The 25914-nt window shown below is 26.9% G+C and overlaps 1 protein-coding gene and 1 long non-coding RNA gene across 10 annotated transcripts in view; one reads left to right on the top strand and one right to left on the bottom strand.

The window, feature by feature from the left end:
* Positions 1 to 25914, bottom strand: part of LOC107065356 (inactive dipeptidyl peptidase 10) — a 170933-nt gene that overhangs the window by 23975 nt on the left and 121044 nt on the right. For 7 of the 9 annotated variants that reach the window (XM_015318969.2, XM_015318970.2, XM_089176135.1 and 4 more), the window contains one exon: positions 25032 to 25323. In XM_015318969.2, coding sequence (XP_015174455.1) covers positions 25032 to 25133 — 102 coding nt within the window. In that variant the 5' untranslated portion in view covers positions 25134 to 25323. Of the gene's footprint in view, positions 1 to 12544; positions 13155 to 25031; positions 25324 to 25914 lie in introns of those variants that run through there. The other 2 variants (XM_015318974.2, XM_015318975.2) reach the window with 2 other exon arrangements.
* Positions 13273 to 25122, top strand: LOC149031418 (uncharacterized). Its single transcript, XR_016177817.1, has 3 exons — positions 13273 to 14696; positions 14804 to 15258; positions 24984 to 25122. It is a non-coding gene; the product is annotated as an uncharacterized LOC149031418 (long non-coding RNA).

Genomic DNA, 25914 nt, shown 5'->3' with positions numbered 1-25914 from the left:
AGTGTCTAAACTAATTTTTTTTTCACTCTCTATTCGTTTTGTTCTCACCCTTATATAGTCTTATCTTACTATTAAGAAACTTAACTGCTACATCGATGATAATTTATTCCCCCAGATTTCTTTTTATTATTTTGAATTCAACGGATTTTAATTCTAACCGTTTAAAGAATTTTTTTTCTTTTGTTTTTTATTTAAAATCAAACGTATTCCATGTGTAAATCGAAGTATTTTAATAATAATATTCGAGTGATATTCGCATGAATTATTTTTTCGTTGCTTTACGAATAAGCTTCATTTTGAAATCCGATCATGCAGCATGCTCAATTTCGATTATATAAAAAGACGTGTAAATTGTTTTTTTTTCTTTCACATCGATGGAGACTTGTATTCCATTGAATTATTCACAGAGTTCTTATGTATGGATTTTAAATTTGTTATGTATGTTCGAGGCTATCCGACGATTTAAATACGATTTAATTCGGAATATATACTTCAAATATTTTTCGATAATATGTACGCGAATCACATCACAATTTTAAATATATACCGGTAAATCACAGGAGTATTCTTACCCGTTATCATTGGAAATTTTCATTAATTGATATTTGCTTGTAATTGAAAGCTTTTAAATTCTTGTCGACATAAACTTTCAAAATGATAGAAATTTTTATTACAGATGAATAATTTATTGTTATTGAGAAATATAATTTTATGTGAATAATAAAAATGTAGTCTTACACAAAAGTAAGTATTTGTACTTATTAGATATAATAAACATAGAATTATATTTTTGGCTCTTTCATTGCATCTTATAAAACTTTTAAGACGATTAGGGATACTTCGTAAGATTTATTTTCTTATCAATTATGTATTCTCTTCTCTAAGCTTAATAATTGTAAAATATGTTTTTGTTTGTAAGAATTTTGAAATATTTTATCACAAGAAAATATTGATTGCTTTCAATCGATAATAAAAGTATTAATACTTTTGAAACTCCCTAATTGTACATAAGTATTATATATTTATAATTTTAAAAAAATGTATAAAGATAATGCAGTTTCGTCTAAACACATCTTATAGCTGTTGCACGATTAAAATAGTTATTATTTAACATAAATATATTTTGACATTTTCATTGCATAACTTCTACATTAAACTAACAGATGGGGAACACCTGGTGCAGTTGGACCAGGATAAGTTGACAGGAAACCGATTTTTACAAAATTTTATACAATTGTAGAGTACACAGTTGATGGGTTTAAAAGTTTTGAGCTTAACGCAAGAAGGACTGAAAAATTGTGAGCCTACTAGGAAGAAGTCTGAAAAGTTGTAAGCCTAATACGATGTGGAATACCATAAAGTTATAAAAAAATTACATTTTAAACTTTAAAAAATTTATTTATCCATCCGAAACGAACTTGGTATATAAAAATGCATATGAAACTGTTCCCTTCGTTTTTTTTTTTAACGGTTAAATATTGAGTCTTATACTGCTTGCACATGATTTTAATGAACCCCTACAATTGTGTAGAATTTAAAAATAATTTTAATATTTGTAATATTTACGTAAATATAAAACGTTTTAAAATATTTGAATATACAGTGTAGAGCAACAATAACTGCAGTTTAAAATCAATTAAATAAAAAATTAGTCCTTTTTAAATGTTTATGATTTTTTTGTATCAATGTAATTAATTCTCATAAATGGACACATATATTTGAAATAGTACGAGTGATATCGGATTTATGATCATCGGTGGTTTTTGGCAAACATTCGAAATTAAACGTAACCTCAAAGAAAAAAAATCTAAAGGGATTATTATAACTACATCAAATAATGGTAAATGATTTCACATTAAAATAATTTGAATTTTACAAAGTGTATTGCACGATATTTTCAATATTTTTATAATAATTTTTAAAGTCTTCCGCAATATTGTAATTAATTTATAGGTTATGTATATAGCGTGTATCTATTATACGTTTGACAGTTGAAAAATGACGGCAAAATTTAAAATTCCAATTCTTATCGCGTCACCCTATGTATTTACATTTCGAATAAACTTTTGTCTTATTTGACCTTGTTTCAAAACTATAGTCGTATTTTTGTTCAAATAATCCATGACAGTTTATCTTCATAGGAAGTACTCGAAATGATAACCTCTCATTTTGTATCCCAGTTTACAGTCATTGTGTATCATACAATTTCATAGTTTATCAAAAATACCAAGTGTTTGTCAATTCTGTTGACAGTTTTATTGTATGCGAAATCCTTTAATGTTAGCAACGAATATCGAATACATTATTCTTTCCAAATGATCTCAGATAAATAATAATTTAATTAGTAATAACGCACATCTAACTTTGATCACATAGCAAATAGAAAATAAGGAAGTGTTTCTAATAAGAGAATTGAGTATTGAAACTGAACTGTATATAAACTGCAAGGACTAAATTTAATTAACAGAATGTGTGACATCAACAAGGACAAGAAATATCTAAAATACACAGATCACTGCTTAGAAATACAATCCAAGGATAATCATTTTGACCACTTTCAATGAAGATAAGCTATCATAAATTATTTTCACACAAAAATAGCTATAAATTTGCAGCATGGGCAAATAAAAAACATTTTTATATGAATTTTTTGTATTCTTTTGTTATTCCTTGTTCATTCTTCAAATGAGTTCCATAAATTATGTTCGGAATATTCTGTATAATTATTTATTATTCTTATAAATTATTTAAATAATACATTTCAATAGATAGGAAATCAATATTTTTATTTTAATCAGAACAGTTATATAACAAGCTTACAATTAAATAATCAATAAGGATAATTGAATAATCCTGAGTATACAGAACAATCCCTTCTACAGATATCCACTCCGGATGACATAGGAACATGTCTATAGTTGCTGGCCAGATAAGCTGATTCTTGTTTACGTAGTATCTTGTATATATATATGTACGACAATCGTGTAAAGATTTAGATGATTATTCGAAAACAATATTATTTTCTTGAATGTTTGAATTGCTCATGTATTTGGAAAGTAATAATAATAAATAGAAAATATTATATAAAAGGAACAAAAATTTAATATGATTCTTATTTACACGGTTAAAAACAATTGAGTAAATATTCTGATCATCATTCGAGTATTCTATTTTTTAAATCATTTATATTGTTTATTTATTTAGAATAATATGATAATACTATAACTGAGTATTGGTACAAAAATAATTTTTAATATGTTTCAACATTTGATAGAAAGTTATTGGTCAAGAAAGTTATGCTGTAAGAAAATTAATTATTTTGAAAAAATATTTAAACGTTATTAAACATTGTTTCGTTTGAAATGTTATATCAAATCTTTTAAATTGTATAAATTAAATGTACATTAAATTTGTATTATTGTTAACTAAACACAGTAGTTTAATATTATATCTGATTAGGTATGTTCTTTTTTTTTCATTAAAAAAAAATTATAGTGCAGTAAAATGAATATTCGATGATTTTCAAATATTGAAGTAACTCACTGTGCTTCATTTTTATTGTTACTTTATTCATAGAATAATTGCAATATCATATATTCAAAACTTGAGTTTCGTTCTATCGCATATATTAATTTTAAATAAACTAATCTAACTAAAATTTAACAATCCTCATTTTTAATTATACTAGATTCTTCAAATTCAAACGATTCCGATGAAACTTTTCATAACGATCAAACAAGGGGCACAAAATTGTCAAGACAAACGTCGATGTAAAAGTTTATTTTCTAATTGGGTTTTCTTATGCAACAAGTTATAAAAGCACTCTTTTTCTAATTACTGAAAAGCACTCCTTCATTAGCAGTTGAGAACGAGGATATAAAATTGTTTCACATATTTTGTCATTTTACAAATATGACACTTTATCTCAAAAATTTGAAGTGTTATTTTATCAAGTTTTTTCAATTTACAAAGATATCGTCACACTACTGTTTAATATTTATGTTAAATTATTCCATTATGCTATAATAAAACTGAGCTACGCATATACAGTGACTCGAAAAAAGATTCGAACAACAACAGTATGACGAACTTTATAGTTTCGTATTTTTGTAATATTACAACAAACGCATATGCAATCAATTATACTGACTGAAGAAGAATATTTTCCTAATAAGATTCATAATATCAAAGAAAAACTTCCTAGTGAAAAATTATCTCCAGCAAATTTAGTGCGTTCACGAGTATCCCTAGACAAGGTCTGGTTCTATTTCTCAGTTAAATTTACTTTGTATTTTAAATTATATATAAATTTATATCGTAAATTTGAACAAAAATAATCGTAAAATGTATACCATATTTTCGAAGAGTGAGAAAAGTAATTTGTATTATTCAACGAACGTAAATATTAAAAATAAATTATATGTATTTTGTTTTATATTAAGAAATTAATAAATAACATATCGTTTAAAACAATAATTATGATTATTGCTTTATAAACAATCGAAACATAAAGCCAGGAAGTTAAGTCATACTGTAATGTCTGAATATTTTTGGAAACTGCTGTAGCTAGTGAATTTTATTGTACAATCTATAGGATTGTTCTCTGGCGTAGGGTCCAAACCGGATAACATGTTTCCAGTATGTAATACATAATACCCGGACTGGATTTTGGAGTACGTGCGAAACATAGAGCGTACGATGCGTTGTTACGTGTATGTGTGTGATACCTTTTCGAGAATATCCTCCCATTGAACTTGTATGCATCGGCATGAAAATCCACTAGATTAGATACGTGACTTCATCTATTTAATCTCCCACGAAAATCAGAATTTAATCATTCGGGCAAAAACTTTTTTATCTAGATATCCCCCCCTACCCCACAAATCAAATATCCATCATTATGAATTCGTAAATTTTAATACTATTTTTAAAAAATATTTTTGTGTTCATTATAATTATTATTTTATATTATAAATGTTTTTATACTTTAAAACAATGTATATTTTAAATAGGAAATTTAAATGTGAATATTAATTTGAAATATATTTGACTATTTTAAAGAAGTAATTTAACTTCCCCGGAAAAAGTGCAATGATTAACCTGTTGAATTAAAACTTTTTTACGATAGTAAAGAAAAGTTTTTTTTATTGATCTAAGTAAAACAATTGTAAAAATAGTTTTTATTGGAGCATCAAATGGAAAGTTAATTATTTGTGTTATAAAATTACAAAGTCAGCCCGTATCATCATTGATATTGTTTTCTCAATTTGGTAATTATTTTAAAGTGCTTTGACAAATTGGTTTTAATTAATATATTTTTATTTTATTTACTATAATATTTGTAAATATTCGTGACTGTAAAACAAATATTTATGTATAATTTATGAAGAATTATTTTTGAAATTTTGTTCTTTTGAAAATTTTTTAGTATAAAAAAGAATACGAACATTTATTTGTTATTATTATATTAAAAATAAAAAATTAATCTCCTTAAAAAGATAAATTAAAAATTTTATATCCTTTATACCAGTCGTTTCTTACAATAGTTTTTACAAACACAACCCCATAAAATAAATTAAATTATTATTCATCGTTAATTGGAATCTATTCGTACGAACATTTTTACTTTTCAAGAATATTACTATTTGTTGATTAATAATGAAACAAGGATTAATCGAAGGACTATTTAATATTCTTAAAATTTTGTGAATTTATTCTAATCATCATTTCTGATAATCAAAGAATATATCGGGTGATTATGAAGGAGAGTATGATAAAAATTTACAAACGATCGGACATCAAGTGTTGATTTGCTAACATCGGGTGCACGATAATCTCTTTCGAACGACTTGTTTATCGTGATAAACAATCGTTTATCTTCTTTTTCTTCACTCTCCCCATTCTCTTTCATATCCTAACTGATCGATTGTAGCAATCTTTTTCTCACACTTTTTTACTTTCTATTCACTCGAAACTCTATCTAATTGTAAACGCGTTTACTATTCGCAATGGATTTCTTGTTTTTGTTTACATATATATATATATATATATATATATATACAGTTAATACAAAGAGGATTTATACAGTGTAATTATCATCTGCACAAGATGTATATTCAGTTCGAATAATCCAGGATGTTTTAAGCTCAATTTGTATCTTTTTATTTCGTGTTTTATGCTTGAAGTATATTTTAAATTATTCTGAAATTCGATTCAATATAAAATCTAAACTACTATTATTTATTGTAATAATGTTATTAATTATAGAAGACTGGGACAAGTTAATTATACAGGAGATGGATAATTGCAGTTTATTTATTTGGACACTGTGTATATGTAATTCGATCAGTCCAAGATTTTTTAGGTTATGTTTTTATCTGTTTACTGCATATTTGTGTTTTGCGTATGTTTGGAATTATTTTGGTATATAATTCAATATAATATCGACATTTGCTGGATTAACTACAATTTATTATATTAAAATTGTTCATTAGAGAATACTGGGTCAAGTTAATAAAATGACAGATAAACACAGTTTAATTATCTGGATACTGTGTAAATCTAGCTTAATCAGTGGAAGATATTTAAATTAATTTTTGTTCTATTTACTGTATATCTAATTGCGAGCATAACACACGTTTGAAATTATTCCAAGAATTAATTTATTGTATAAACATTTTAATAAATTTATTATTTAGAGATAATCAAGACAAATTAACACAGATGTAATTATCTGAATTCTGTACAAATGTAGTTCAGTTAGTACTACATTTTGTTTATTTATTTTTATTTTATATATTTATTATTATAGAAAATACATATTTTTGTACACTGACCATAGCAATTGTTATTCAATCATTTTAACTATTATATCATTGCTTTATTTTTACGATACCATTTTGGTACCCAATTTTCAAACTGAATCCCACAGATTATCGGTTAACGATAATTATTATTATAAATATAATTTTATTATTATTCCACATGGATATTATTTGTTTTTTAATTGTAAAAGATGTATATTTTTTTTTTAATAATATTTGTTTTAAATTAATATTATATAATTATGATTATATATTTTAAATAATATTATTTAAATATTTTTACTGTTTATAGTATAAATTGGTGAATATAAACTGTCGATATATATATAAATTTTAACAGTTTTCCCAAGATATTTCATTCATGAATCAACTTGCCACCCCAATGAGATAAATTGATGCATTCAGATATCTCCAAATAAACATTATCACGATTAGATATAATTATCCCAATTATAATATCCACTTCCTGCATCTAAAGAAAATAATTTCAAATCACAATTTGATAAAATTTTATATTAAATAAACAACGAAGAAAAAACAAACATTTCAAAAATTATAAACACAAAAACGTATCATCTCGTCTAAGTTTTTTTTTTTACAAATAATAATCCATAAAAAAAATAAAAAAGAAAATAAAAAGAATTACCAAAATAAAAATAGAAAAGAGAATGATACAAATTTACATTGATTTCTCTTACATTTAAAGCTGAGAAGAAAAGAGAGGAAGAAAATAGTAAAAATATAAATAAATAAAGAAAAAAAGAAAGAAAGAAAGAAAGAAAAGGATATAGAGTTTCTAGTATGGTGGTACACTACACCAAAAGAGGAAATATCTGCCTCGGTGGCAACGAGACGCGACGTAACAGCTTTTAGGTATTCCATTGTGGCGCCTCGTAAATGCCGGAACGAAAGGCAGTCATAGGGAAAAAGAGTGAAAGGAATGCGACAATGCGTTTCAGACGATCCATTTACGTTTCTACGGATAAAATCGATGGCTACTATTTTTAATCCGGCCATGCTGTGGTTGTTATATGTACCTACTCATTCTCAAACCCTTTCCCTTCCTTTCTTTTTTTTCTTTACTTCTTTTATCCTACGTGTTATATTTGCATGTGCTTTATATATATATATATGTATATGTTATGTGGGGGAATTTCTTTTTTGTTTTCTTTTTTTTAAGAAGATTAAGAAATTACTTGAGACAAGAATAATAAAATTTGCGTGGAAGAATATCGATTGTTACTGTGACGAGAATAATATTCAAATTTACATGGACAGATCGGAGACGAATTTTTGTTGTTTGTTTTTTTTTTTACAAGATATTAAATTTTTCTAGATTAATATATTAATTATATTTTTTATATATCTTTATATAGAAAAATTCAGTATCACATTGTTGATTTGCTATGGACTCTGAAACTACTCAACTGATCTTAAGGAAATTTTTTCTTTAATTTGTGTGATATTTTCCAACTTAGAATATAAGATAATTTATCAGGATTATTTTTTATTTCTTATTGCTAATTTAAGTATTTATTATTTAAAGGTTATTTATTGTAAGTCTCCAAGTTATGTAAGTTTTCAATAGATGGCGCTGTATTACAATTCAATTATTTCAATATACTCACGCCACACGTTTATTTCAGATATACATATGACATAACTAAACTTGCTTTTTATATTTTTTCGTGTATTATTATTTTATGTTTTTCATTCTAAATGTGGTATTATTTTGTTTATTGTTATAATTTAATAAATAGTATAGAATTAAATTGATTCAACATTTTATAACAAAACCACAGCAACGCGTGTCTGAAACATCTTAGTTATTACCGAATTATATATATTTATATTAATTTTATTATTGAAATTATTTAATATGTTAGATAATAGAATATTATTTGAAGTATATGCTAAAAAAGAAGACAACACTCGATGAAGTGTTTAGACGTGCGGTATTAAAACACGTCATGAAACTATTTTTGGTTCATAGCAACATTAAATCGTATACGAGATTTCACAAGAAGTCTATAGGGTCTTTCTATTGCGAAGTGCAGTGTGTACATTGAAAATGTTTACTCTACTATTTATGTATTTATATGAATAACAAGCTTTTCAACAAGAATGACATCTTACGGACTATGTGAATTTGTACTTAAGTATAAGAGTGTGAATTACGGTATTTTTATTCGTTGCACATCGCAGAAATGTCAAATAACATTAATTTTATTGTTCGTTTGAATAGATTTTTAAAAATGTAGAAACATTGATAAAAGTATTGTTGTTTAAATTTTATTATAAAATATAATTTTTGAAAATGTTTAAGTTTAGTTAAGGTTTAGATAATTTTCAAAATTCGCTTAGACCGCGATGTTTTTTTTTTTATCAAAAAATCATTTTTTTTGTTTTCATATTAAACCGATTTTTCGGACACTCTGTATATGTACGATGATAAAGTTAAACATTAATTCAAATATATTGTTAAACCTTGTCATCAATAAAAATTTATATAAAAATACAATATTAGCAAAAAGTTAAGCATTAATTATAAATATACTATTAAATCTAGTAGATAAAAATTTATATAAAAAAAAATAAACTATTTATAAAAAATTAAATATCAATCAAATAATCTCTTAAACCTTTTATATTAATAAAAATATACATCAAAAATGATATTTAAAAAAGAATTAAGTATAGATCAATTATTCGATTAAACCTTACGAATAATAATTTATTTCAAAAATAAGATTTAAAAACAGTTAAAAATATTGATCAAAAATATGCAGTCAAATCTTATAGATAAAAATGTATTTAAAAAAAAAAGTAATAACAATATTTATATAGTCAAGCATCAATCCCCAATACTTTGGAAATAGAATTTAAACAAATTCTAAAATTAGAATTAATTGCTTCTAGACTATAAACGGATCATATACTAAAGCATTTGTATTTTCACTTCAACCAAGAATCATCCCAGAACCATCCTTGACCACTCCTAACCACCCTTATGAACCAACTCTCTCTCTCTTCCTCTATCTCTGAAAGTTAGAATTTACTAGTGTCAGAGGTTCTGTAATATTTGAAATGAGACCGTTGTGTTGAACAGCTGTGCTAGATTATCACAGTGTTTGGATGCACGAAATTAGAATGCTCGAGATACCGTGTGAATTATTTACATCAAAATTTTGTTTATTTGTTAAAATAGTGAACTTTGATCTTTTTTGTTTCTTTCACTATTTCTTTAATGTTTCTTCATTTTCTTTTTACTTTGAACAACATGTAGCCTTTTAAATGCTGAAATATATCAAAAACGATTTCCTTTGCGGAAATGCGTTTGTGCCAAATGCAACGAAATCAGGTCTCTCTCTCTCTCTCTCTCTCTCTCTCTCTTTCTATTTCACGTACGTTTCGCTTAATAGAAGGTTCTATTTTTAATATACGACGTCTTGCTTTACTTTAAGAGAGCGTTGTACCGATTATTCTACATAACACAATTTTTCGTCATTATTTTTCACGTTCATAATACGAATTCGTAAAATTAAATTTGTTTCTCTTCTTTTTTTTGTTACTATTTGTATTGTTATTTATTTATTTTTATTTATATTTTTATTGTTGTAAGACCTCGTGTAAGTGACGTTAATCCAACAAGCTTGAAATCTTAAAGAAAAAGTTAGAAAATAAGAGAGAAAGATAAACTCGAGTAAAAAAAAAAAAAAAATCAAACCCCCAAGACTATCTTGGTTTCTTTCCTTTTCTTTCAAATTAAACCGTGAGAAAGATAAGAAAAAGAAGTCCTGAAAAAGCATTGTACGATAACATAGCGTTTATTAGCTCGATAATTACTGATGGAATCAAGAAACAGTGATTTATCGGCTTCTTCTGGCAAGTTTACAAACAAATTATTGAAGTTATTTTTTCAATCATTCAAATATTTTTACCTCCATGTATTCATTCATTTTTTGCTTTGTTTATTATATTATATAGCAAAACTATTAAAATTTATCTATGAGACTGTCGCGTTCAGATTTTCACAGAAAGATTTATTATTGTCTGACAAACTAATAAAATATTGCTGAACTTTCATCCCTCGTGAAAATAATTTCTACGTATATTCATTTTTATTATATTTATTATATTTATAAAAAATATTAGGATTCCAAATATCGATTCATTGATTTTTTTCCCACCGAAAGAACGTTATTTCTATTCAATATATTTCTTATTTACTTTTTATTTATGTATACTAAAAATATTCAAATTTAATTAATAATTATTTAAGTTCAATTTTTTTAAATTTTAATTACTATCTGACAAACGTAACAAATATTGCTGAAATTTTATCACGCCTGATAATAATTTTGGTAGACTGCTTTTTAATTTATTTATACAGAAAATCTGAAGATCAGAAAAAATCAATTTTTTGTCTTTTTACCTTCATAAAAATTATCTCAATTTGATATCTTGTTTAGATATTAAAAATACTATAATTTATGCTTAAAACAATTTATATTTAATTTTCCGTAAACTTTAATATTGTTTAAAAAACATGATAAAAAGAATAGCAATATTTGTTAATTGTTTCTTAATTTAATTTATAAAAAAAACATAAAGATCAAAAAATCGTGTTCATTCATAAAAAAAAATAAATAATGTTAATTCGATATTTTGTTTAAATACAAAAAATACTATAATTTACGTATCAAACTGTTACAAAAATGATTTTTGTATATTAAAAATTTTCCAAAAAACTTTTAATATACAAAAACTCCTAAAATCTTTAAAAATTAGTATATATTATTATAAAACTTAAAAAAAAAAACATACTAGACTTTCATCCCTCAAGGAAATAATTTCGATACATTCATTTTTATAAATATTATGATTAAAAATCTAAGAACGATCAAAATTTATCGATTATTTCTGAAGGACAAATAAAGAAACTATAATATAAATCGTAAGAAAAAAAAATATTCTAGGTAGTAACAGATCGATTTAATTATTCGTGCACGTGTCTAGCTATAATTCTGAACGAACGGTAAAATCGATGACGTATGACGTCTCTCTGCGACGACAACATACACAGCAAGTCTGAACAACCCCCTTACGTAATTCAAACACTTTCTCTCATTCTTTCAATCATTTTTACCCTTAAAATGAGAATTAACATGGTCAAAATGTCTTACGTAATTCAAACGCTTTCTCTCATTCTTTCAATCATTTCTACCCTTAAAATGTGAATTAACATAGTCACAATAAACGATATACGATTAACGTATTATTTCTTCATCCTAAATTAGCCACGATCGTTAAGTTTCTTATAACTTTACGCTCAATAAAACGTTAATCGATCGAACCTCTTAAAAGGTGAAAGCTCAGTCATTCTCTTTCTCTCTTCTCTTAGCTAACCAAGAGATTATGCCAATTCAATGCATGTGTTTCCGTACCTATCCTCTATCTTCCTTACTCTTTTATTCTACTTTTTTTTTTATCGAAGATCCCCTAGTAATCGTAAAAGGTAAGAAAGATCGGTAAGAAAGATCGGTAAGGAAGATCTCTACCTCAATTGAACTCAAAACGAATGGGATTTGGAAAAGTTTAAAAACGTCCTAAAGGAACTTTATTACTTCTCCCCCTCCCCCTCTTTTTATCTATCTACCTTATATATGTGTCTGTCTATTCCATCGATTGAGAACTTCACAGAATCTAACAACTCTTACCTCTGACATCTTTCAGATATATCCCCAGTTGAGAATAAAATCTTCAGATGCTGATGCTAATGTCAAAGCCACTGTCTTTTCTCACCCATCGTTTTTATTCCTTTTTATCTTTTCCTTATCTTCTTCTCTACTTCTTCTTCTTCTTCTTCTTCTTCTTCTTCTTTCCTTCTTTTTTATTCTCTCACAAAACTTGAATTTATTACTAGAACAGTAAAAATACGATCGAACGTTGGCCGTTCATCGGTTCACCAAACGTTTGCACAATCGAAAGTTCGAATTCATGACGAGAGACCTAGAGAAACTTTCTGATTCATGTGTGTGTGTAAGTAAGTGGGTGAGTAAATGAGTTAGTGTAAAAATGAACGAAATAAAGTTCTAGTTGGCAGGTAGGAAGCGTTCTCTAGGCCAGACAATGCCAGACTAACGGGTATATCACCTCGGTTCATCGAGGAGGAGATCTACAGAGTGAAAATACCCCTACCATCTTTCTCTTTCTCACGCTATCTTACTCTAACCAATCTGCTGTTACTGCTGCTGCTGCTACTACTACTACTACTACTACTACTGTTCCTGCTCTGTTACTCGATAGAAAGAATGAGAGAGAGAAGGGAAATCAAAGGGGTTGAACAGTCTATTGAACATCTATACAGGATGATTCATAAGTGTATATCAATATTTCATAAAATAAATCTACGTGTTAAAGTTTATATATAAAAAAAAGTGTCGTGTATGGGGGAACTGAGAAAAGTCAAAGTTGTTTAACTTGTCGTAAAATAAGTTATAACGAATTGTTGTGAAATATCCAAATGTTGTTATTTATTAATATTGAATCAAAATGATCATAGAGTCAAAATTATTCGAAAATGATTTATATCATTTTTTTGATTTCATTTATAGTTTTACAGTGATCTTACATTGACCTAGTTACATTCGTGACTTAGATCATTGTAATTTTCTCATTCTTTTCTTATATGTTCGATAAACTTCAGTTTTCAAGTTATGAATGATTAAATAAAATGTTCTCAACGTAAACTATTGTACACCTTGGCCTTATTTATAGTAAGTAAATAATATGTATCGCGATATTGAGTAAACAAAACTTTGTTTAATTATGTGTTCGATTTTCGTAAATTATTTTAACGATAATCAGTAAATATTTTAAAATCGATAAAATTATTTCGTAAGCTTATGTTAAAATGACCGACATGTATTTCCATGTACGATGACCGTACCAACGGTAAATGAATTAAAACCACACGTCATTTATCCGAATAAAATGTTTCCCCTACATAGTAGGATTACGGATTATACAGCAATGTTTTAATCCATTCATAGAAACTGCTTCGAGAAACTAGAACATTGAAGTTACGACTCATCGTATGGCTACCGTACTGCTCCTGATCTCAATCCATTAGACCTTTACCTTCGAGGTCATTTCAAAACTATTGTGTATGCAACGTGAGTGAATAACGCACACGAACTGAAATAAATGATAGTAAATGGATTCGAGAGAGACTATTCGAAGTATACGCGAGTATTTATTTTTAGCCCGTAACTCTCAATGTTGTTAAAACCTGTGCTAGTTAAGCTTGTTTCAAAACATATTGAATATCTTCTTTAATATTCGTAACACGAAACTTAAGTCACATCATCGGACATGTTCAAACGAAATTGTACACTTGATTTTGCGTTATTATTTCTTTTTATTGAAACATTTCTTTAAATTCATTGCGACACGCATTTATGAAATTCCCTGTATATAATTTTCCCTTCCTCCTCTTTTTTACTTGTATACAGTGTCCCTTAAGCGACATATACCCCCGTTCGAAATGTCACGGGATCGGTCGTGCAAAAGGGCCGATAATCGAGTTCAGAAAGCTTCATCGATGGCTCGTCAACTGCTTATAGCTAACGTGTTATATTCTTAAAGTGGATCAACCAAGGTTTCATGCCACTTTGTTTTGTGGAAAAAAAATTTCTTTTTCAACTTTTTTTCTTTATTTTCTTTTTTCTTTTTGTTATTTCTTTTGTTCGCACAAATGGCCGGATAAATTTCTCGAAAAATGAAGAATATCTTGGACATCGATTTTTCTTACGCGTTGACGGATCCCAAGAGCTGATAAAACACAACGATATATCGTCTGACATTAAGGTTAGTTTTTTTCTTTTTTTTTTATGAACTATACTATTAAGAAGCATAATTTAAAAAAAAAAAAATACATTATATATTTATAATATTTTTTTCTCTCTCTATCACAGGTTGAAGGAAATCGGTTATTTTCAAACGTTCTTTCATCCTTTTTATCGATCGTAGATAATAAAGAAAAAAGAAATATTAAAAATAAACAAAAAAGAAATCATATGTTATTCCAATCTTATTTATCATTTGTAACGAGGAAAATAATATACCGTATTGATAATGAAAAACGATAATTTAGGGTAATCATTGAAATAATGTCGCACACCGTTGTTGTTACGCGATAAATGAACGCTTGTCAAAACGAACGCTAAAGCTCATTAATATTTAAATCGAGAGTTGACTCTCGCCAACGCGGTGAGTTGAGAAAGCAGTTCGTTGAGAGTTGTGCAGGTAATACGCGGAGACTGGTTGGACGGTGATACAATGGTCGGTTGAAGCCCGTTGTCGGTTTGGTCGTGGTGGTTTCCTCGAGCGTGTAAGGGTTTTCCACCACTTGCTCACGAAAGTCAAAGGGGTGATACATCCACATTCTCTTACTCTCTCTCTCTCTCTCTCTCTCTCTCTCTCTCTATCTATCTCTTTCATTCTCTTTCTCATCCTCTCATTCAATATACCCTAGTTGCTTCTCCTACTACAGGAATCCTAACACTCATCTCACCAGGAAAGACCGATAATCAAGTTACTTCACGCTTGTGTATGTGATCCAGGTTGAAGGAGAAACAAGAGTTTCACGCCCATTTAGATCGAGAACTTTTCATCCTCTCACTCACTAAATATTTCTCTTACTATTTATCTTTCTCTTCTTTTTCTTTTCTTGTTGTTGTTGTTGTTGTTGTTGTTGTTGTTATTATTATTGATGTTCTATAAACATCGTTTCAGCATGTTTCCATTCCTTGACTAGTGTGATAACAGATCTACTTAAATTTTCTCGTTTCGGTGATTCTTGTTTGTCATAAAGATGTCAAATGTTTCCTAGTAGATGTTAGAACGTTGATTTTATATACTTTTTATGTTTATAATTAACCCTTTGATTGTTATCAACGCATATATGCGTTTGGTAAAAGTTACCAGCGTGTAAACTATTAAATGTTTGTTAATATAAATTCAAATAATGTAATGTTTTGTCTATTAGTTATTAAAATTAACTAAAAAAAAAAACAACTTTAATTATTAAATGGACCGTTTATTTTGGAAGTAGTATAAGCCCATTTTGTCTTGTTTCGAGAAAATTAAAGATTGATATATCTGCCAATAAAAAAATTATTAATAATAATCAAATTAATAATAAATAAATAAGTAATTATATAAATCACGTGATATCTTATTTTTTTACAAAAACTGAACTTAAACCACATTCAAAATAAACAGTCCAAATATAATTTATATTTATAAATTTGGTTAATTATATCACTAATAATAAACTATTTTGTCCTTTACGAAACACTTCAACTAAAAGTATTCAGCATTCAAAGGGTTAAATAGATTCAATTATAGATGAGTTAAAAGTTGTTGTTTTAGCATACGAAACTCATTACTACGAACCATTATGTTCTGTTTGAACTTATACACGAGGTAATCAAAGACAACAAAAAATTCTAATAAATTCTAATGAAAGATGATTTCTGTTTTACTTTTTCATTTTCTTTATTTTCTTCTTTCTTTTTATTCTTATTCGCATTAACATTAGAATAAACACTGAATAACATGGACGAGTGTGATAAGATTTTATTGACCCTTTTGTTAAAGGAAATGTTTAGAATATTTTCAAGCAAAGAAACATCACGTAAATTTGATATACGTTTTATACTCATAATTTAGTTGATGATATTTATAAAAAGCTACGCCTTATCTCATACTCGTTTATAAGGCCCATTACAACGAAATATAATGTTCCATTTGAACGTATACTAGGTAATCAAAGACAAACAAAAATCTTAATAAATTCTAATGACGGCTAATTTTTGTTATATTCTCTATTTCTTTATTTTAGTTTTATTTACATAGACATTCGCATAAACATATTCGCATATTTCTTGGTATAGTATTAAGATTAGTTTATTAAAAACAAACGAAATGTTTTTAAACGAAATTATTGACATTGTTTTTTTGTACGTTTTATATTCACTGAAATACAATAAATAAAATTTATTTAAATTATTATTTTTTTATTAAGTTATTATAGTTTAGTATAGTTATAGTTTTTTAGTAGTTATTATATTTTAATTTAAGTTATTATAGTTATTATTATAAAATATAATATAGAATGTTCCGTTTGAGTTTTCGTAAAATAATCAAAGATAACAAATATTTGAGTAATTTTCAAATGTTTGTTTTTACACTTTTATTCTCATAAATTGATTATTTGAAAAAAAAAAAACTGTATTGGTTAACGTTTTTAGTAACACATCTACGTTAAGTTTTTCATTTCATTAGATCGTTGATTTAAAAATCAAAGCCAACGAATTGGTTTTATACCTCTTATACTCATAAATAAATATATGAAATTAATGGAAGGGTAAATGTAATTATTCTAGTATACAGAACCTATTAAAATGGGTTGCTCTTTTGAACGAGATGCTCTGCTTGAATGAACGCATGGTAATCAAGGACGAAAAAGGGTCCTGGTAAATTCCAATCGTGGCAGATTTCTATCCTGCTTTCTCATTTTCTTTCTACCTCGTTCTTTTTCCTTTTTTCACTTTTATTACCACCAGCTAATTATTCTTCTGACGAGTATAATAATAGATCTACTTCAATTTTTTCCCTTCAGTATTCCGTTTGTTGAGAAAAAAATTAGAAAAGTATTTTCAAATAGAAAGTAAGGTATTGGTTTTGACATATACTGTATTTTGCAATCATTAATCAATCAATAAAATTAATGGAAAATTGAAAATAATTATTTCAGTTTAGAGGATTAATATAAAACAAAACGTGATACTCTGCTTAATTAAACAAATCAATAACAAAAAATATTGTAATAAATATCATACAAATCGTAGTAAGATTTCTTTATAACTGCTCGTTATTTTTCATTTTTATTTTAGTTACCTAATTAATCGGTTAAATAATTAATGGATTGACAAATGTAATACAGGAAATAAAAAATTTTTTCTGATTTTACTGATATCTATGATAAGAAAAAGTCAAATGTTTCCAATTATAAAATAATGCATTGAATTATGTATTAAGTGATTCAGAAAATCATATGCATATTAAAAAATAAATTAAATATATTTTTATAAACAATAAAATAATAACCCAATATATATTAGGAGAACGAGATAATAATGTTGTTTTCGAGAATGTCAATATTTGTTTATCATGTATCAATTCATTGTACATTTCAAAGCCATATTTTGAATTTAATGTAAAATCGAACGATATTATTTTCCAGTTTCCCCAATACTAGATTACATTGCCTCTGAAACGTATACCAATGTTGTTACAAATTTAAATAATGAAATATTAAAAATATAAATAACTAAATTATTAAATTGACACAAACTGATCAAGTTATCCAATATATAAATAATACACTTTAAACTTTTAATTAAAATATATAAAATAAACGAAAGAGATTAAACTCTTAATTATTCTAATACACAGGTATTGGAAACAAAACCGGATGTTCCATTTGAACGGACACAAGATAATCAAAAGACGAAAATAAGGTCTTGGTAAATTCTAATCGTTTTAGATTTCTATTTCTCTCTCTCCCCTCTCTCTCTCTCTCTCTCTCTCTCTCTCTCTCTCTCTCATTCTTAGCCTTTTTCTCTTACTCTCTTTCAATTCCTTTCATTTTCATTCCCATCAGTCGATTATTCAGCTGTAGAGTGAATCGGTTTATGCAAAGTAGTATACTTGGGCGTAAGCATTGGCAAACCCTGGACAGTTCCGTTCTTCGAAACTCTGCCAGGATATAACTCGAGTTGTCGAGCCGCATTGGGACCTTAACAGCGAGATCGTGACAGCACATTTAGTCTCAGTGCTATCGGTTATCCGCGTGAAAGCTTTCCTTCACAACGAATTCTCAAGAGGTCCAAGAGGAGAGAATTTCTCTAAGAGGCGAGGACAGGGAGAAAGAAAGAAATAGAGAGAGTGAGAGATAGAGAGAGTGAGAGAGAGAGAGAGAGAGAGAGAGAGAAGAGAGCAGGTCAGATAAGGGCTAAAGAGAAAGGGAGTGCTTACTGCATAATGAATCAGTCTCCCTAGACGATCGTTTGTACTCCTCTTCCAGTATATACATATATATCCATATATATATATATAGATATAGGTGTGCATATATGTGTACAAGCGAGTAGTACACACACACACACACATATATATAAACCTATATATCTATATAACATCGGTCTAATTAGCAGGATTTTTTGCAACTCTTCCATCTATTTAACCTTCCAATTCCCAAGGTTACTTTTCAAAGTAAAATAAAAACTTTTCCGAGATCGATTGCATTTTTTTTTATTCGACTGTTTTTTCAATCTCTCAATTTCTACGATAAAGATTGAAATTTAAAACAATAACGTTGAAAGGTACGATTGATTATTTGTAATTAAAATAAATAATGTTATTTCAGTTTCAATAAATTGATAAGAAATAATATTTCAATATTTTCTGAGGGATAATTTAAATGGAACTTACGTTTTGTGTAGACAATTTTTTTTTGTAAGTGTTTTGTTATAGACGAATTTAATGAGATTGATACAAAATTTGTAATCAGTACAATTGTTGTATTCCTTTAAATAATCTCTTTATGATGGGTTCCCTTACAAAGCTAAAGAATAACTTTCAAGTTTTCAATCTATGATAAAGATTCAAATTTAAAACAATAACGTTGGAAGGTACGATTAATTATTTGTAATTAGTATAAATAATATTATCATAGTTTCAATAAATTGATGAGAAATAATATTATATAATAATATTTTTTAATGATAATTTAAATAGAACTTATGCTTTCTGTAGAACATTTTTCAGTGATTCTGTTGTTATAGACGAATTTAATTAAACTGATACAAAATTTATGATTAGAGTAGAATTTTTGTATTCCTTTCAATCATCCTTTTATAATGGGTTCTTTTCTAAAAAGCGAAAGAATAACTTTTGATCGATTGTAATTTTTTAAAAGAATTTAATTAAACTTATACGAAGTTTACGATTAACACAATCTTCGTATCTCTTTCATTCATTTTATCTGAAAATGTGCCTGGTGGTTATTTTTTTCTATTTTCAATCTTTCATTGTTCGATAAATAATAACACAGAAAGGTATTTTGATTGAATATTTAAAGTTTTCATTTATACAGAAAAATTGTATTTAATTTAGTTGAAACGATTAATAAACTGATACACGTAATTATAGATACTTTTTAGGATTATCTCTATTCGAGTGTACTATTACTGAAAGAAAAGTTCATCGTAAATGTCTTGTTGAAGTATTCAATTAAACTGATATAAAGTTTATGATTAACACGATTTTTACATTTCTTTCCATCCATTCTACCTAGCAATACATTCTGGTTATTTTATTTTGCTTTTAATCTTTAATTGTCCGATAAACAAATTATATAGGAGTATGTTCGATTGATTATTCGAATTTTCGTTTACGAGGTAAAATTATAATTTAATGGACAGGATCAATAAATTGATCTGCAATTATACCTTTGAGGATCATCTATCCATTTAAGGAGATATTTTAATGAAGAATGTTGAAAAGTTTGCATTTTTTCCCTCATTTTTTAAAAGTAATGATCTTTAAAAATATCTTCCTAAAAGGAAATTTAAAAACTTGGAAAATTTACAAAGTTATAGCTATTTTTATACGGTTAAAAAAAAAAGAATTTTAAAAAGAAAGTAAAAAGAAAATTTTTTTATTGTAGTTATGTTAATTAGCACATCACTTTTCTTTTCATGGCCATGTTTAAATAGTTATGAGTCTTTAAATTTTCATTTTTAATGTATGCAATTTTTTTAGTACGATTTTTTAAATATCAATAAATAGATGGTAAAAAATGGATACTAAAAACATCAATAATTTTGTTTTTATTGAGACTAGATACCCCCTCTAAAAATTATGTTCTTCGTAAAGCAATTTATTTCAAAAATCCTGTTAAAAGAATTTAAATAAACTGATACTAATTTTACTATTAGCAAAATTCGTACATCCTTTTCAATCCTCAAGGTTACTCATATTCAAAAAAAGTACAATTTTCAATTAATTTCATTTTTCCTTTTTTATTTTCAATATCTCAATTTTCTGATAGAGCTTGAATTAAAACAACTGAAAAATATTCGACAGATTATTTGAATTTTCTCCTTTACTAAGTAAGATTATAATTTAATAGACAGGATCAATAAACTGATCGGATAATTATATTTTTTTAAGATCATCTATTCGAGCTTACCGTTCTACGAAGAATAGTTGATCGTAAATGTCTTCTTGATTGTATTCAATTAAACTGATACAAAATTTACGATTAACGGATGGTAAACGGTGCTCTTTTAGGAAAATAGTAGTAGTTTGTTTACAATATTGTTAGAAGAACGTTTAAATATCTTGCTAAGAGCTATTTAACAGAAAATATGTGATAGTGTATATATATATGTAATAAAGAACACTTAAGATCGCAGTAACATATTAATTCCTGGAGAATCAAGGGAGAAACGTTAGTCAGGAATATTAATGTTCTAAGATGAGTTAAGACCGTTTGTTGTTCTTGCATAATCAACGTATTAAATCATTTCCAACCTATGCTATTATAAGATATTAATTAATTTCTTTTAAGAATAATGAATAAAATTTACATATATATATCCCGATATAATATGAAGATTATTAAAATTAGAGAGGTTAGGTTTATTATTCGCTTTTAAATTGAGAAATTTTCTATAAATTTGAAACTTTGATTGTCCTTTAAATGAATATTCTCTCGTCATATTAATTATACGATTAATAGGGATAATTATAACAGCTTTTATAGTTCCTTAAACTTCATTTGTCCCTGTTTAACGCTATTATTATACGAACATTAAGTGTTCTAGTTACGTTCATTCTTCTCTCTTATTTAACCCTTTGAATAGTATAATCTACGTTTACATTTTATCTTACAATTAGTTAGCTTGCTTTTATACTGACGACTATTTATTTTTTGAAATTTTTATTAATACTGTATTGTACCAAATTTTCGTTTTCGCTTTCTTGACATTATAACAATAAACCTACCGATAATTTATTTCTATCTATTTATACAGTAGCCAGTTTTCAATTAAAATTTATATTTCTTACAATGAAATGCAAAAAAAAAATTATTTCGAAAAAATTGATACAAGGATGAATTTTAAAATTGTAAAAAATAATTGTTATCATTAATCGTAATAATCATAATCGAAATAGAAAACATCGATATTTTGATTATTCGTAAAAATTATTCGAAATAACAGTTATTTATATCTGTTTTAATCAATTCATGACTAGTCTCGGTTATATTCGTCATTTGCTAAATATTTTACACTGACTAGCGCCAGTTATATTCGGCATCCATTAAATATTAGCACTAAAACTAGCGACATCTGGTGTAACGATATGCAAATTAGACATTACGTATTTGATTAGCGCACGAAAAAAAGCTCTCTTGACACGAGTGAAGGGTTATTCGTCTTCCAAGCACACACTATGAGCACCAAAAATACGAAACCCTCTTAACATGTACAGTGTGCACTAATGGCACGACTCCCATTCATTAGTGGCTTACTAATGGCTAGTTTCATGAAAGTATTAGAACTTAAAACGAAATCATAATTGTTTTCAAGTCTTGCTAGAAAATGAAATCAACTAATTAATTATTATTATTATTAATTTTATTTAAACAACACATTGTCTTTGAAACTCGTATTGTTTTATTAAATCAAATTCGTGAACATTTGTGACGTGTATATTTACATAAATGATTTAAAATCTTTGAATATTTACACCTTATTTAAATAAATTTCATTTAAATTCTGCTCCACAGCACCGCTAAATATCGTTAAATTAGATTCAAAAGTAAAAGATGAAATTTTTCTAGCAAAATATTATCAAATATATCAACACGAAATTGAAATGACACTATGACGAGAAGATCATGAAAAATGAATTTCACTTCATAAAACTCGAACGGAAAAATTGTACATCTCTGTTACACAGAGAACCAAAGTTACATCGTAAATTAATAAAAGTTCAAACGTGTACACAATACAAATGCAAGGATATCAATTAAACAACGATCTTCGATTACCTTGAGTTTTTCGATTGTTTCTATAAATCTTACCAAAAAAAAATCTCATTCACTTACAATCATCGAATTGTAATTTGCTAGGATGTGTAAACGTTACAAAATTTTACTCAACTGATAATTACTAACTAATCAATCTTCGTTTAATTTTAGAAGATATTTTATTATTTCAAAACATGTTTTAAATTAATTTGTAATATTATTATATTAATTTTTTTAAATTGTACAATTTTTTCATTATTTTGTTTGTGATACAAAATGATGTTAAATCGTGCTTCATGATGCAACATCGAAGAATTAATACACTTTTTTAACATGCATTTTCAATGATATTTGATTTTATTTAAGAACTTTCAATGTTGTTCAATTTTTCATATATCAAGATGACATTTAAATTATTATGTTTAATAAACTGACTCTGATCTAATAATTATTTGCATATTAATTATTTCTGTTATTTTTTATTTTATAAAAAAAAATGTTTCCAACAAATTTTGTCCATTATTGAAAGACCACATCTAATGATAAACAATTTTTTGTCAAAGTCATTCATCTAAGAGATTTTAAAAATATTATAAGGTATATGTTTTTAAATAGAATTTGACGATTTTTTCACACGAAAATATCCAGGTGCTTCTTTTAATGAAAATATTTTCTAATACAATCTCAAGAAAATAATAATCATTTTATTTTGAATTATAAATTTTGGTCATTCAGATATCAATTAATGTAAAAATTGAGCTATCCAGGGCCCACCGACCAATCTCTTTCCACGAATGCTAAACGAGTTGGGCATGGAGGAGTTCGTCCCACACGATTGTGAAGGAAGGATGATATTCGAAAATCATTGGCATGCTGTTCTAAGACCCGATGCACACATATACATATAATTCATCTCTATATACATATATACATATAATCGTATGCAGGCGTCAACGTTTTCATAAACATCCCTAGTAGCACAAAATATTGAATACATGTGTATTAATATTAAAAAGAGATTCAATGTCTTTTTAATATTAAATACACATGTATTCAATATTTTGTTCTACTAGGGATCTTCTTCGTTTTCATAAACATTTCCACTTTATATAAAAAAAAAAGCCGTAACCGATTATTTATTCGCGTTAATTTGAAATTATGGTAAAACGATCATTGGCATGCTTTGTTCAACACCCGATATAAATACAAATTTATCAATAATTAAAACATTCATAAAATGATTTATTTTATAATACAATTGTTTGTATTAAAAAATAAATTATGAAATCAAAGTTTTAATTTTTTAATTCATATTATTGTTATAATAATCAGCACGTATCTATATTTTATTTCAATATACACATATATTCGTATGCAAGCATCACTATAATAACAAATACTGACCCCGAAAATCTTCATTATGTATAAAAGAAAAAAAAACCCTAACCAATTATGTGATCAAGTTAATTTCTAAATTGGGATAAGACATGTATCGAAGTAAAAACGATCAATGGCATGCTTTATCTAAGAACCGATATGTATAAATTTACCGGTAATTAAAACATTGATGAAATAATTTATTTGATAATACAATTATTTGTATATAAAAAATAAATTATGAAATCAAAGTTTCAATTTATTAATTCGATTCGCTAATAAAATAATCAGCACGTATCTATATTTTATTTCAATATACACATATATTCGTATGCAAGCATCACTGTAATAACAAATACTGACCCCGAGTATCTTAATTATATATAAAAAACAAAAAAAAATCCTTAACCAATTATGTGATCAAATTAGGGTAAGACATATATCCAATTAAAAACGAATCACTGGCATGCTTTATCTAACATAAGACCCGATATATACATATATGTATAGTTTATAAATATATCTATGTACACATATACATATACTAATATGCAGGCATCACTGTATTAATAAATGGCCCGGCCTCGATCAAAATTTTTCATTTGTAGAGACGAACGAAGGGAGATACCACTCGGCGGACTGCTGGAGCGATTTACCTCTTTTACCTGTGCTGATTTCGATCGGGGATCGGCGACCTGGACGGTCTCGTCGGGAGGCAGCCGCCAGGAGTTCCTCTCGATGTTGACGCTGGCGTTCATAGCGCTCTCCTCCTCCACTCCTCGTTTTCTTCTTCTTCTTCTCCTTCTTCTTCTTCTTTTTTTGCTTCCTCAGCCACTTCCACTCCTTCCAGTCCAATCTCTTCTTCCCCGACGAGGTCCCCAGGGTAACCACCCCCGGGCCACTCCTGGGGCCGAAAGTCTACCACGACAATCCACAGCTTCTTCTCACCTACACATATATAAATAACAATTTTTCTATCAATAGATAAGATCTTTTCAAATGAGATCGAATATATTTTATCCTATTTTTCAGATTTCAATTGAAAATCATTTCCTTCGACATTACATTCGAAAATGTTATTTTACTTTAAATACTATTTTAATACTTATATACTCTGTACTATTATATTATTATTTACTTTAAATTTTATTATATTCAAGTAAATAATATTTTATTAGAAACGGTCAAGTACTCAACACGACATATAGTAAAAATACATAATTAAAGTAAATATAGACACTGATAAATTTATAAATAATATCATTGTTTTTATAAGGGTTTGAAGAAAATAATTACATACAAAACATGGGAGAATAATTTTATAATTACAAGAAAAATATACATGACATGTAACGATGTTTTTTCTGTACTTAATTGATTGATATCGTTCAATCTTTATCATAAGATCATTTCATTAAATACATCTCTAACTTCATTCTAAAATCGGGAATTAAAATATTATTGGAGTTACTTGTTTGAATAAAAACCATTTAACCCTTTGAGTGCTGAATAATTTTAACTAAAATGTTTTATAAGAAC

This window comes from Polistes dominula, unplaced genomic scaffold (genome assembly GCF_049000335.1).
Source record: "Polistes dominula isolate Pdom_NZ unplaced genomic scaffold, Pdom_raw_medaka contig_21, whole genome shotgun sequence".
Classification (NCBI taxonomy): domain Eukaryota; kingdom Metazoa; phylum Arthropoda; class Insecta; order Hymenoptera; family Vespidae; genus Polistes; species Polistes dominula.
This window is presented reverse-complemented; position numbering and strand designations above follow the sequence as displayed.